We start from the raw sequence: 14,189 nt of genomic DNA on the forward strand, positions 1-14,189 counted from the left end.
CTCTTTTCACCTCCACATTAATTCCCTGGCAGGCACAATCTACTAATGAGAGCTTTCAGAATGGGTGGCTTGAAAAAAAGGAGTCACAACCAAACCCATGTTTCTGAATAAACAACACAAAACATCCAATAATTTAAAAAAAACTACTCACATTTCTCTTTATTCATGTCAATACAACAGAAAGTGCAAACATTACTTTTTGGTTGGATTTAAATTAACATATGCCATGTATGAATTAGTGCTGCAGACATTATTTCAGTAATTATGAATTATTTTATTGATTATTTTGGCAGTTTAACAGATAAAAAATGTTGGTATCTTCTGCCGTGTTTTACTTTAACAGTACCTATATGTGATAGCAATCAATAAACAAATCAATTTTTTTTTTTTTAGCCTGTGTGCAACATTTACAGCAGACTGCATTTTGAGATGACTTCTGTTGTATTTAGTGCTTTATAAAAATAAAGATGAACTGAATTGAACAATAACAGGAATATTGGTATACCACACTATTGTAACTATAATTGCTAATAGTAATTTAGAATAAGAGAGGTGCCCATTCTCCATTAATGTAGACAGACTGCTGTGCAAAAAAAAGCTATATTTTTATGACACACAAACACAGTTTGGAATGTTCACAATTCAAATTTATTCTGCGGTTCTCTAATATTGACAATGTATTTTACTTTATGATAAAAAATATTCACAGTAACGAGGAATATCTCATTAAACTAGTAGATGTTTGCATGTTCAGAGATACGATGAACAATGAGGAAAAACTTTACGAATAACCAGCAGTTTTGTCGTGATTTTAAATGATTTTTTTTAACTATTTTCCTGAAGACTGTTGGCAACAAAACAAGCAAACTGAATAATTAAAACATTTTGGTTTTTTCTATTTTGTGTAGCCTTAAACAAACATTTTATGTTTTAGTTTTTTTATGTAACTGGATGCATCACTACCACCAGTTAAACTGTGTTTCACTAAAGCGGGACGTAACAACCGTGAAGCGTCCAAGACGGTAACATAATGGTACATATTAGGGAATTCAAACTCTGAAAATGGACACCAGAATAATGATTTAAAGCAAAAGTTCCACATAAGTATCACTATACTAACATTTCCATCATATACAGATGGGACAGAGTGTGCATAACAGCCCTTTAATAAAGATGTGTGGGACTGATTTAGAATCAAACAAAGCCTTTCATTCAACCAATTCTAATATTCAGTGACATTTTTAATTAGATCAAGTCAATTTTAGGTTTAATCGGCTACAGAAGATTTCGCAGCTTAAATAATGTGATGCGGCTTTGTTGACTTTGGGAATAGCTGCTTTAGAATAGAAATCATTAAAGAATGACCTGTAGTAAAATGTAAAACCAACTAAAGACTTTCTCGTGCAAAGAAGTGGAATGTTCTGCAGTTGCCAAATAAATCACTTGACCTGAATCCAACCGTGCATTGTTTTAACTGTCTGAAAACAATAATGAAGGATAAAAGTCACGCTGATAATCATTAGACAGCAGAAGATCACCAGGGATCAAACGTAGAGTCTTTCAGTGAAACCTGATATCTTTGTGTCATACACTGGCTGAGGATTTTTTCGATATGATACCGATATTGCAGCCTTACGTATCGGCCGATACCAGCATGAATCATACATGCTTTTCTTTATTTATTTTTTTGTTTAATAAAAAAATAATAATTAATTATTTTGTAGTGTAGAATGTTATAAAAGGCTTTATCAAGTGATGTTACGATACTCAAACTGACCCATTTATTATTAACCAATAGGTTACATACATTTTAACCTTCAACATAATTTCTACAGTATTCTACAATTAAATAAAATAAATCAAAAATTAATTGGGGAAAAAATATTAATTTTTTCGGAGAATCTGGAAATTTGAATCCAACATCCGATATTTGTTTTCAGGCTAATATCAGACCGATATCCGATAGGGACACCCTAATCAAAAGTACCCCCTCATCATTTTAGTAGTACACCCCCCTTTTATTACAGGTTCATATACATGTATCAGGTAGAGCCCAACCCCTTTTAGCTACTACTGATTAACTGTCATTGGTCTATGATATTATGCAACTGATATATTAACATTTTTGCTGAGCTTTCTGCATTATACACTGCCATGTTTGAATGAGCAGCACAATTTGCCTTGTTTGATTTACTAGTTAGAAATTTTAGCAACATTATGTTCCAGAAATACATTATCTCATTTATCAGTCCTTATGTTGAGAGTGTTACTATTTAAGGGTCTTTATTTTAACTGAGTAGTGTTTTACTTCTTTGTCTTGAATAAAAAAAATCCCTTATCAGTCAATCTCTAGTATCAGTGGGATGGTCTGATCTCTCTCCTATGTCATGGGCCAAGGTTAAGAAGCATTAAACCGATTTGTTCATGATTTCCTGACTGTTGGTCATTTGACCATTTTGGCTAGTGCTTCGACTACCTCTTCAAAGCTATGCCCCGATAATGTATTTTCTATTTGCAGCATCTATTGTTGATTAGTGGTTGGAACCTCTGGGTACCTCACGATACGATACGCGATACAAAGCTCACAATAACAATTATCTCACGATATGACAATACTGCGATGATCGATATATTGGTCAGAAATCAATCTACAATATTCTATGACAAAAGAAAAAAAAGATTAAGTGAAAAAATACAATTTTTATTTCACATCTCTGAAAGACAATAGATTGATAAAGGGTCCTGTGAACAGTGACACTATTTTAGTGCAACATTTCTGTAAATAAGTGTCAACATACCAATGTAAACGAATAAGTATCTCCAATAGTGCTTTCTGTAAACAAAAAAATAGTGTTTCTTACCAGTGACACCAGTATAGTGCAATATTCCAGTAAACAATATGTTGGTTCCTTCAACAAACAGTGACAAAATTTCTGTGAAGACCTACCTGCACATTTTAGTGAAAAAGCAGAAAAGGTTTTGGAAAAAAAAATAAATAATAATAATAATAATAATAATGATTTTTTTTTTTAAAAAAAAAAAAAAAATCGAAAAAAAAAAATCGATACTTAGCGGGAGCATATCGATAATCGATCATGCGGAAAAAATATCGTGATGTATCGCGATATTGTCACACTCCTATTGTTGATGGCTCAACAGATTGCTTGGAAGTAGTGACGATTACCATGAAAGAAGACCATTCATTACCTTGGAAATAATTGAATAAACTTTTACACATTGGCTGGTCAGTGTGCTCAATTACTCCTTGGGGTACACGCCAACCTATTGCTGTGTAATTTATCGATATATATCCTATTGCGATATAAAAACGTCTACCGCAGATTAATGCGTCTATGGTTTATATCACAAATTTAATGTATGTGGTGACAGTCTTGGTCCCACTCTGTTGCTAAAATGAGATGCAGAAAATTGATACTATGGGATACGGAGGTGAAACGTTGCTTTTTTCGGCCAGATTGGGTCCCCCAGAGACCAAAGTCATCAATTAGTCTGGTTACAAACTGTCACTACAGCCAATATGACTCTTCCAAGCAAAATTGATAAAAGCGTGTCTCTCAAATGGATGTGTAAATTTATCTTCTACTGCTCTAGAAGAACTTTAAAAAAATTAAATCTAACGAAACCTCTACTATCATATAAAATCTTTGATGGTATGATTTAAAATGATAGCATTGGCCATTATTGTTCTTTTTTCCGCACCCTGGTGGCATTTCCACACACAAATGTACAAATCAGAACCCATGTGACAACAGCAAATGTAGTGAAAGTTACTAATATTCCTTCATTGAGAACATTTTTTTATTGTTTATATTTATATATAATAAAATAGATAATGAATAGCAATTTTCCATTCATTCAACGATTCATTTTAAGGAAGAGAAACTATACCGGGATATATGGGGGTGTCCCGATCCAATATCAGCCAGAAAACAAATATCGGATTGCATCTAAAATCTCCGATGTATAATATATTATATTTATTCAATTGTAGAATACTGTAGATATTTTGTTAAAGGTTAAAATTTATGTAACCAATTGGTTAATAAATGGGTCGGTTTTTCTCACAGCCTGAAAACGGATATCGGATGCAAATTTTTGGATTCTCCCAATTTTTTTTTCTCAATTCATTTTTTATTTATTTTATTCAACTGTAGAATACTGTAGATATTATGTTGAAGGTTAAAATGTATGTAACCAATTGGTTAATAAATGGGTCAGTCTTTCCTCATACCTACTGTTGCTGACTATTGTTCTCTGAGTAACATCACCTGATCAAACCTTTTCTAACATTCCACACTACAAAATAAGTCATAAAAGTATGTGTGATTCGTGCTGATATCGGATCGGTATTGGCCATTATTCAAGGCTGCAATATCGGTATTGCATCGGAAGTGGAAAAGTTGTATCGGGACATCTCCAGGGACATATATTGTTATGGTAATAAAACATTTTCTCCAAATCGCACGGCATCACACCAACCTTTGATTGGGAACCACCAATTCCCAAATCTATAAATTCAAAACTTCAAACTGGAAAGATTTGTAACAACATAATAAATTCTAAAATCTATAAAAACACATATGAGCAGCATGTCCCTCATGGGAGGAGGATGGTAGTCAGCTGGAGGCAGAAGAATAGAAATCCTAACAAGGATGTGTGACAGACAGACAGACAGTGTGTCACTCCTCCTGGGGGAGGGGTCAGCTACTAATATATGCTTTGTATGAAGCACATACACAGGAAAACTTGCATCATAATGATCACATATCACGTTAACTAACCACTAATGAAGGTTAGCGCATCACGTGTACAGGTGAGGAAGCTTGTAATTTACAGGTATGTCAGGTAACGTTATGAGCCCCCTGTGTTGATGGTTCCAGTGGATGTCACTGAGGTAATAGGTGCCCATTAGTGTCAGTCATTCATAACAGACCGTGTGTTTTCAAACGATGACTCGAGGCCTGCTCATTGCACCTCAGCACCAGTCACAGTGACTCACAGTGAGCCACTAAACCTGTTTCCAGAGGAAGCTGTAACACACATTCACACACACAGCAGCAGCAGTCATGGAGTGCATGTTAGGGTGGCTGAGAGAAGAGCACCAGGGCTAAAGCTCACACCAGTCTGCCACACGGAAAACAAGAGACATTAGCACAAAAAGACGAGATAAATGAAACAAAGGTAGATCCTAGCCATTCTCCTCCTCCTCCTCCTCCTGTCTGTCATGCTCTGCTAGCTCATATGTCTCCATCCTGGAGCAGCTTTAACCTACAGCTAAAACCAGACCTAGCATCTCCCCCACCTCTCCATCAACACCCCCTCCGTTACCTTCAGACAGCTCCAGGTCCAACTCCGCCAACTGGTCCCTAACCTCCTTTGGCAGGGAGGACAAATCCACGCCGCGGTCCGCCATAGCGTCTCCTCTCCACCGCACTCAGAGCAGACTAGCTGAAGGACAGCGGGCCGTCAAGGCGTAACGAGTAAAAACAAAAAGTAATTGAAAAAAAAAAAAAAAGCCTCCCTTAAGACAACGGACAGGCAGCGGAATGGGAGAGACGGTCCATCCGCACGCCTGGCTCTTCCGCCATGATGGGAAAAACTCACCAAAGGCAAAGCAGCCGGTCACGTGACAGCCTCTACATCGCCTGTGAGTCGCTGCATCCGAGCACGAGCAGGTCAGACAGACGCAGGTGCGCCCCCTGTTGGAAGACTGGTGGAAACACAGCCTGACAACCAGAGAGGAGGAGGTTCACGTCAGTAGAACCACAGTTCAGTTAAGTACATGGAAACATTTATTAAAGGGGAAAATACATATAATTATATCTTATTAATATAATCTGTATTATATTATTATTATTGTTATGTTCATATATTATTAATAAAATAATGGCAATAATATTATAATTATTATTGCCATTATTATTAATATAAATGTTATATTAATAATCCATCTTCCAACAGTAATGTTTTTGGATATTCGCATGGCAAGGCAAATTTATTTGTATCGTACATTTCATACAAAAGGCAATTAAATGCGCTTTACATCCGAATCAGAATCAGAATCAACTTTACTGGCCATGTAATGTGTTATACACACGAGGAATTTGACTTGGTGAACTGTGCTCTCTCTAATAATATAAACATTAAATAATAACGATCAACTAGAAAAAATATAAACATAAATATAAACAGTAGTTAGACTAATATGTGCAAAACTAAATAAAATAATATAACAAGATAATAATAACAATAAGATAAGATAATAATAATAATAATAATAATAATAATAATAATTACATTAATAATTTACATGAATAAAAATTGCAAAAGAAAACACTTAAACACATTAAAAAATGAAGCAAATTTGTGTCTGTACTATCTCATCAAAAAGAAAGTTGCTTTAATAAATAAAAAAAAACCCCACCATTAACAAAACACCAAACTTTAATTTATTTAACAAAAAAAAAACCTTTTCAATCAAAAAAAGTGTTGAAATGCAAATAAGTATTTGACACTCAAACACTTTTTTTTTTATTCAAAGTATTTTTTTTTAAGTGAGGTTTTTTTAAATTGATAATACTTTCTTGATTGAATAATTAAGACACTAATTTACCTCCATATTAGGGCTGCACAATGAATCGAATTTTAATCGAGATCACGATTTCATGGGCTCCGCTGCATATTAAATCAGGCACACAAAAAAAAGGGTGGAGAAGGGGGAATTCAATGAACTTGTGCAAATTTTTTTTATTTATTTAAGTTTCTTCTTTTTCTTACTTTATTTTAAACATGTAGACTGATGCTTTTCTTTTTTTTTTTTTTTTTGGCAATTTTGTGTGCAGACCCTATATTTGAGGGATTTTTAATCACCCCATAACAGCCAGTGGATCTAAAAAGTTAGAATGATCTGAATGTCGACTGCACTAACGTAGCTGCTGCTGCTGCTGCTGCTGCTGTTGTTGTTGAAGATGCAAATGTTTTCAATGGGCCAAAATGAATCCTGGCTGGGTTTGGTTTGGCCTTATTTTTAACCTCCAATCAGTGGAAAACGGTTTCCCAGTTTAATAATCCTATGTGACGTTCCCACTGCAACCACTAAAGAATAAATATCCTCTTACTACTACTGCCTTAAATCAGGGCTACTTACCGAAAGATGAGATGTTTTTATCTCATGAGAAACATGGATGATTTCTTGCTTTTTCTTGGAAAACAAGCTTCAAAGCAAACTAGACGTAGTAGCAAAAAAGTAGGCTCTGTTCACTTTATATTCTAAATATATTCTACATTGAAAAACAAACTGAAACCCTTAAAGGGGAAAAATAAAAAACTTAAGATAACCTGGTTGCATAAACATGCACATCCCTTAAACTAATACTTTGTTGCAGCACCTTTGGCTTTTATTACAGCACTCTTGGGTAAGAGTCTATCGGTGCGGTACATCTTGATGAGCCAATATTTGCCCACTCTTCTTAACAAAACTGCTCCAAATCTGACAGATTGTGAGGGCATCTCCTCTGCACAGCCCTCTTCAGATCACCCCACAGATGTTCAATCGGATTCAGGTCTGGACTCTGGCTGGGCCGTTCCAAAAACCTCAATCTTATTCTGGTGAAGCCATTCTTTTTTTGATTTAGCTGTGTGCTTAGGGCAGGGGTCTGCAACCTGCGATTCTGGAGCCTCATGTGGCTCTTTGACTCTTTTGCAATGGCTCCTTATAGCTTTTAAAACTATTGAAATAAATATATAATTTCTTACAGAGGGTATTAATGATTATTGATTTTGACATCAACTACAATCACGATATAACAAGTTGTCAACCTAAAAATAAATCACATTGTGCAATAACTCTGCCACCTTTCACCTCCTGAAACAACTACAGACCATTAACCTTCCCTGCACCTTAAGTTTTAAGATAACTAAACCAACTAAAAAACTATTCTGGAAGTAAATATACATTTTAATTGTGTGGGGACAGATTCATTTAACTGCCAACATGGCGGCTAAATATGTATGCTTGATATGCGGCAAGAAATTAGCAATTAGCATGTGTTGACTGACATTATGTGTTATCAAATTCAAGTTATTTTTTGTAACCCTTCGAATACATTGTCTAAAAAAAATATTTTACATAACGTTATCCGATAAAATTTAACTGTATAGAATTTTATACACTATGTTGTCTTCATTAAAAAGGTATTTTTTTCGGCTCCAGAAGGACTTTAATCCAGGTGAGATGAGGCAAAATGGCTCCTTTGAGAGTAAAGGTTGGAGACCCCTGGCTTAGGGTCATTGTCGTGTTGAAAGATAAAGTTCCTCTTCAGCTTTCTAACAGAAACCTGAAGGTTTTGTGCCAACACTGCCTGGTATTTGGAACTGTTTATAATTCCCTCCACCTTGACTAAGGCCCCAGTTTCAGCTGAAGAAAAACAGCCCCAAAACATGATGCTTCCACCACCATGCGCTACTGTAGGTATGGTGTGTAGCTATGGTTCTTTTGGTGATGAGCAGTGTTGTTTTTGTGCCAAATATACCTTTTGGAATTATGGCCCAAAAGTTCAACCTTGGTTTCATCGTACCATAACACATTTTCCCCACATGCGCTACGGAGACTTCAAATGTGTTTTTGCAAAATTAAGCCAGGCTTGGATGTTTTGCTTCTTAAGATAAGGCTTCCGTCTTGCCACCCTACCCCATAGCCCAGACATATGAAGAAGACGGGAGATTGTTGTCACATGTACTACACACCAGTACTTTCCAGAAATTCCTGCAGCTCTTTCAGTGTTACTGTCGGCCACTTGGCAGCCTCCCTGACCAGTTTTCTTCTCGTCTTGTCATCAATTTTGGACGAACGTCCTGTTCTTGGTAAAGTCACTGTTGTGCCATATTTTCTCCACTTGATGATGACTGTCTTCACTGTGTTCCATGTTATATTTAATTCCTTGGAAATTCTTTTGTACCCTTCACCTGACTGATATCTTTGAACAATGAGATCCATGTGATGCTTTGGAAGCTCTCTGTGGACCATGTCTTGTGCTGGAAGGTGTGGCTACAAAAATGTCAGGAAAAGCTACTAGAACAGCTGAAGTTTATTTGGTGTTAACCAGAGGCACTTTAAATGGTGACGGGTGTGTGTTGACTCCAATTTGATTGGTTAAATCCGAACATAGCCCGTCCCCAGTTATAAGAGGGTGGGCTCACTTTTGCAACCTCATTCTCTCAGTTTTTGATTTTTACTTCACCTCCCTGAAATGTTTCAGTTTGTTTTTCATTTGCATTGTACAGGTTATAGGTCACATTAAAGGTGGAAAAAGTTGTGAAATTATTTATCTTGGATCACAAAAACCTGGCATTTGAACAGGGGTGTGTAGACTTCTTATATCCACTATATTCTGTTTGTACATCACAACTATATTGTTTATGCAATATATGTTAAATTTGTACATGTAATCATATCGTTCATTTAATATTTGTACAATATAATGAAATTGTTCGTACAATATAGTGATCCAAACTATATTTTTTCACACATCCATAGAATCCGATCATCATTTCAAAGAGAAACACATGAAGAACAAAAACAAGATTTAGTAAATTGTAGTTTCTTTAATTAAACCTGCAGCACGGTAAAGTGTTCATTGTTTTGGACATGCATGGAAAAGTAAATATATTCATATAGTACAGATATGTACAGTATAAGGACAACATGGGAGCGTGAAATACTGCTAAAACATGCAGTTTTCCACATCGTTTTCTTGTCAGTTTCCAATGTCTTCATTATAGTTATTCGACCAATTGAAAAATAAGTTAAACAAAGTTAAAACACTTGACCAAATTTTTTAAAATCTTTTGCTGGGATAAAATTACTTTTAGAAAAAAGCTACCAATAAAGTATTTTTGTTACAGAAAATTCATCAATACAATCAGAAGCCAAAGGTTGTGCGAAGCTAAAAAAAAAAAACAAAAAAAAAATTAATCGCACAAGAAAAGAAACAAAACAAAACACATGAATAAGATGCTCATGACATGACATACAAAAAAACCCCATTAAAACTAAATATTTATGAAATTTTATTCCATAGCAACCGTATATAAGAGAGTGCGGGCTAAATATATTGCCAGCATGAAACACCGCAAATGCCGGGATCACCATTAGGACTGTGGGACAAGAGGTTCAGTCAATACATTTAAAGTTGCACATGTAAGAAAAAAACAACAATAAGAAACTCTAAAAAGTATTGGAAAAACCATTAAACACACAGAATATAAAGCGAAAATGAACTTGCATTACTTTAGTGCATAAAGACACGTCCACGTGTTAATGGACAGATTATCTGTTTGAAATGACGAAGAAACGATTATTAAAGTAATTGTTTTTGTATTTATGTTTAGGAAAACATCTCATCTGGTAAACGGATTCGATTGGTTGCCTTTTAGAAACAATCCCATCCTACCTTTACTCTGCCATTATAGCGTTTGGCACTGACGGTGCCTTTGCTCTGTCTCTCCACAAGATGACAGAAAAAACCCTGTTTTAGTGATAAAAGAACAGCGCACCAGTAGAAAAAACTATTAGAAATGCTTTAAAGCGTCATCAGGCATAGAGTATTTAGTTTGAAGAAGAATTCAAAGCTCTGCCATTGTTCTCTGTGTATTTATCAGAGAAAAATCAGAGGCACTGATTGGATTTTAAGGCAAAACGTGACATTTTCCATTTTACGCAGCAAGGAGTGATATAACGTGTCACTAGAACAACAAGATGGTTTATTTTTCTTTACTCTGAACTCCTCACAGGAGATTTTTGGACATCAAGAGAACAGTTTAAATGTCACTATGGCTTTGTTTGGGTTTAATGGAGATAAAAAATTAATAAGAACCTTAATGAATTTCCAACAAGCAGCAAGGATGCACATCCAGTTTGATAACCGTTTCCAATTCACTGGTCATTAGACAGTTTAACCCCACTTTTTTTTTAGGTAATTGAAAAGACAGAAGAGTTAATTCGCTTCAAGAAACTATCATTAAACTGAGTTCAACTCAACAAACACATGACAGAACTAGCCTGGGACAATGTGCCAACTGGTTAACAGATATAGCTGCACATACTGTATCGAGAAAAAATAAAAATAAAAATTAGAAAAAGACAAATACTAGCCATCCAGCTAAGAGCGCATCAGATGAGTATTTAGGCTATGTTCTCATCAACATAAATATACAATCACACGCGCGCACACAGATAATACACTTTAGCAAGAAGAGGTGAACATGAGGTAAGGTTTTTCAGTCCATGTTGACATCTTCTCCAGGAGGAACCATGTGCTGAATGTCTGAGCTTTAAACCTGCATCCTTAGCGAGAATTTCTTTGGAGTCAATGATGCAAACAGATGGAAGCTGTGATGTGTGAGTGTGTGATTTAATCTATGACCGAAGCAAGGCACAATGTCCTGCAGAAGAAACCATGAAGTAAGGTTGAGGAGTGGATCCATTTTGAGGAAGAGGAGGCACAGCAGGGCGAATTTGGGGGGGAGGGGTAGGGGGAGGTATTGGAGTCCAGCCCCTGTAGTCTATGGCAAAGTGAACAGGGAGCTCTCACACAAGTCTCAGTCCATTCCCAGAAGGCTGCTTTTGCTGAGCTCCAGGCCACAGCAGGATGACTCCACACTAGGGGGAGTGAGAAACTGAAAGAGCAGGGTCGGGGTTGGAGGAGGAGGAGAAAAAGAAGAAGAAAAAGAAGAAGAAGAAGAAGGTAATTTTGGATGTGGGAGCCACCCCCTATGTAAGTGCCAAGTCTGGGCTGCAGTTGTCCTCGCTCATCATCTGGCAGCGGACTGAGATTGTGCAGCCATGATAATGTGAGAGGATCCACTCTCCCTCTGCTGCTGCCCCATTCCTGCTAACACAGACATGGCCATGGCCTCAGCTGCTGCCCTCGAGCTCAGGCCGTTCAGTCCCATGGAGGGAATGGGCGCCAAAGAGCTGTGTTGTATCACTGGGGCGGGGGATCCTGTAGGCTCCATGGTGTCCTTAACTCTCTCGTCCATAGCTGCACAGAAAAAAAAACAAAACATGTTTTATATTTGCACTGAACTTTGAACTTTCAAAGCCAACATCTCCCAGCATTATAGTCACAAATGACCTGGAGCAGTGGGTAGTACTTTGTATTTACTTGTATTACTTTGTATTTCACAATTAGTTTAGCATGTTAGGTTGATCTTTTTATCTTTTCCAATGTCAGTATTCTGTTTTTGTTCAGTTTTCTTTTTTTATGCTTGAAATTATTGAAAAACTGGTAAACTGTATTAGCTCAAAACTTAAATGATAATGTAAACTTGTTTTAGGGTTTGTTAGCCGTGTCCCGTTGCACCTGAGGCATATATTTAAAACGCATGTTGAGAAGAAATGTAAAGTTTGCTGAAAGACTTTATTCTAAGCCAAATAAATGAATCCCAATAAGAAAAAATGCATTTGGCCAGTCGTCATACGCACTTCAAGCTGCCCATTACTGGAATATATAATCTGTAAATATTAGGCATATAATTGTCCTTTCGCAAAAGCCCCGCCCCCCTTATTTACTTTTGTGACGTCCGTCAAGTTCCTGAGTTCGTCTGGGTTACAATAGGCTTTGGAAGGGCATTTTTTGGGTCATTTTGAAAATAAAATCACTATAATATAACCAAAAATTGGCAATCCACTGTCATGTAAAGAATAACAGCACATCTCAGGATAGAAGAAGACCTTTTAGGATGAGAGGGAATAATACAGGATGATGGCATGAATGCAACTGTGGCATTTGAGGACTGGATTTGTTAATTAAGCTGTGTGGCAGAACCAACTGCTCAGAAGTCTATGTCATTGTGTGGGTCATTGCAAAACTCAAACTTATTTCTCCCATGTAGTAATTTCAAATCATCAGCCTTCTTGTAATTTATAAAGATCGTTTTTGCACTTCTGTGTCTAATCTACACATAACTGAGTGAGCCTCCATTCCTGTCAAGCCACTGTTTACTAGTGCTCTCCCGAATGAGGCCTTTTTAATATGTTAGACTTTGAGTAGACACTGAGTAAAAAGTCACAAGTTTTCTTTAGTGCAGCTTTAAATCACACTGCAGGCAAATGCAACCCAAATCCAATCTTTTTGCCCATATGTGACCTGTATCCAATCTGTTGAAGACGGTCTGAATGGCACAATTCAGATTTTTTTCAAATCCGACCCACTTTCATATGTGGTCCTAAATCCGATACGAAGGCGCCAAGGCACTTTTTATCTGACTCGTACGTTTCCTACCAAACGAAAATGTCATAATTCTAATAATTAACTAAGAAGTAATAATAAATTATAGTTCTTTTTTGTCATTCGGAAATTTGAAATGAACTCCTCATCATTGAAGCCACTGACATCTCTATCCCACCACTGTTGACTCTGCATCCAAACAGTGCGTTGTACAGATGTAGCAGCCATCACGGCAAACGGATAGAGCTATTAACCTGGCTCTCTTCTGTCGTGTTGACTTCTGTTGGAAAGTGCGACACACATCTCCATATTTACTTCCGTCAACACTGTACGTGCCTGCGGGGTCATGCGTCACCTTAGTACATCTTCTGCGCATGAGGGTCACTTCAGTGTCGTATTCTTATACATACTTTAAACCGTTTGAAGTAGGGCTGCACGATTATGGCCAAAATGATAATCACGATTATTTGGATCAATATTGTAATCACGATTAACAGTTTAGAGTGCAAAAGAAAAGCTTTAAACTAGAATAATGATAAATACTAAAACCAAATCATTTTAATTTACTAAGGGCAAACTATATAATTACACTGTTACAGAGTGCAACTCCTTGAAAACAATTACAGCGTATAAAGAAAAGTTAAGAAGACAAGGCTTAGGCCTACAAGTTTTGGGTAAGGAGAAACCATAGACTGTAAAAAAGATGAACGTGACGTCCTCCATAGTTCTTACTTAACATTCTTGAAGCCTAAATACAGCGCTTATTTTTTTTACGTCATTTGGAGCCAGAGTCTGTGCAGTAGGGTCCTGGGGGAGGAGCCCTGGTAACACGCCCCGCCCATTTAGCGACTGCCCAATACTGCTCAAACTACTTATTTAAAACAAACCACAGAAAAATGAGCACTTGTACTCAATGTAGGATCACAGCAGAGTTTAGGT

General features: G+C 36.6%; 2 protein-coding genes across 7 annotated transcripts in view; both read right to left on the reverse strand.

Moving 5' to 3' along the window:
* dip2ba (disco-interacting protein 2 homolog Ba) overlaps positions 1-5,598 on the reverse strand; it is a 69,009-nt gene extending 63,411 nt beyond the window's left edge. For 3 of the 4 annotated variants that reach the window (XM_028452007.1, XM_028452005.1, XM_028452006.1), the window contains exon 1: positions 5,350-5,597. In XM_028452007.1, coding sequence (XP_028307808.1) covers positions 5,350-5,434 — 85 coding nt within the window. In that variant the 5' untranslated portion in view covers positions 5,435-5,597. Of the gene's footprint in view, positions 1-5,349 lie in introns of all 4 variants that reach the window. The other variant, XM_028452004.1, reaches the window with a different exon arrangement.
* Positions 5,599-9,609: 4,011 nt separating this feature from the next.
* Positions 9,610-14,189, reverse strand: part of atf7a (activating transcription factor 7a) — a 37,158-nt gene continuing 32,578 nt past the window's right edge. For 2 of the 3 annotated variants that reach the window (XM_028452351.1, XM_028452353.1), the window contains exon 11: positions 9,610-12,062. In XM_028452351.1, coding sequence (XP_028308152.1) covers positions 11,833-12,062 — 230 coding nt within the window. In that variant the 3' untranslated portion in view covers positions 9,610-11,832. The remainder of the gene's footprint in view (positions 12,063-14,189) is intronic. The other variant, XM_028452352.1, reaches the window with a different exon arrangement.

The sequence above is a fragment of the Gouania willdenowi genome, chromosome 7 (genome assembly GCF_900634775.1).
Source record: "Gouania willdenowi chromosome 7, fGouWil2.1, whole genome shotgun sequence".
NCBI lineage: Eukaryota > Metazoa > Chordata > Actinopteri > Blenniiformes > Gobiesocidae > Gouania > Gouania willdenowi.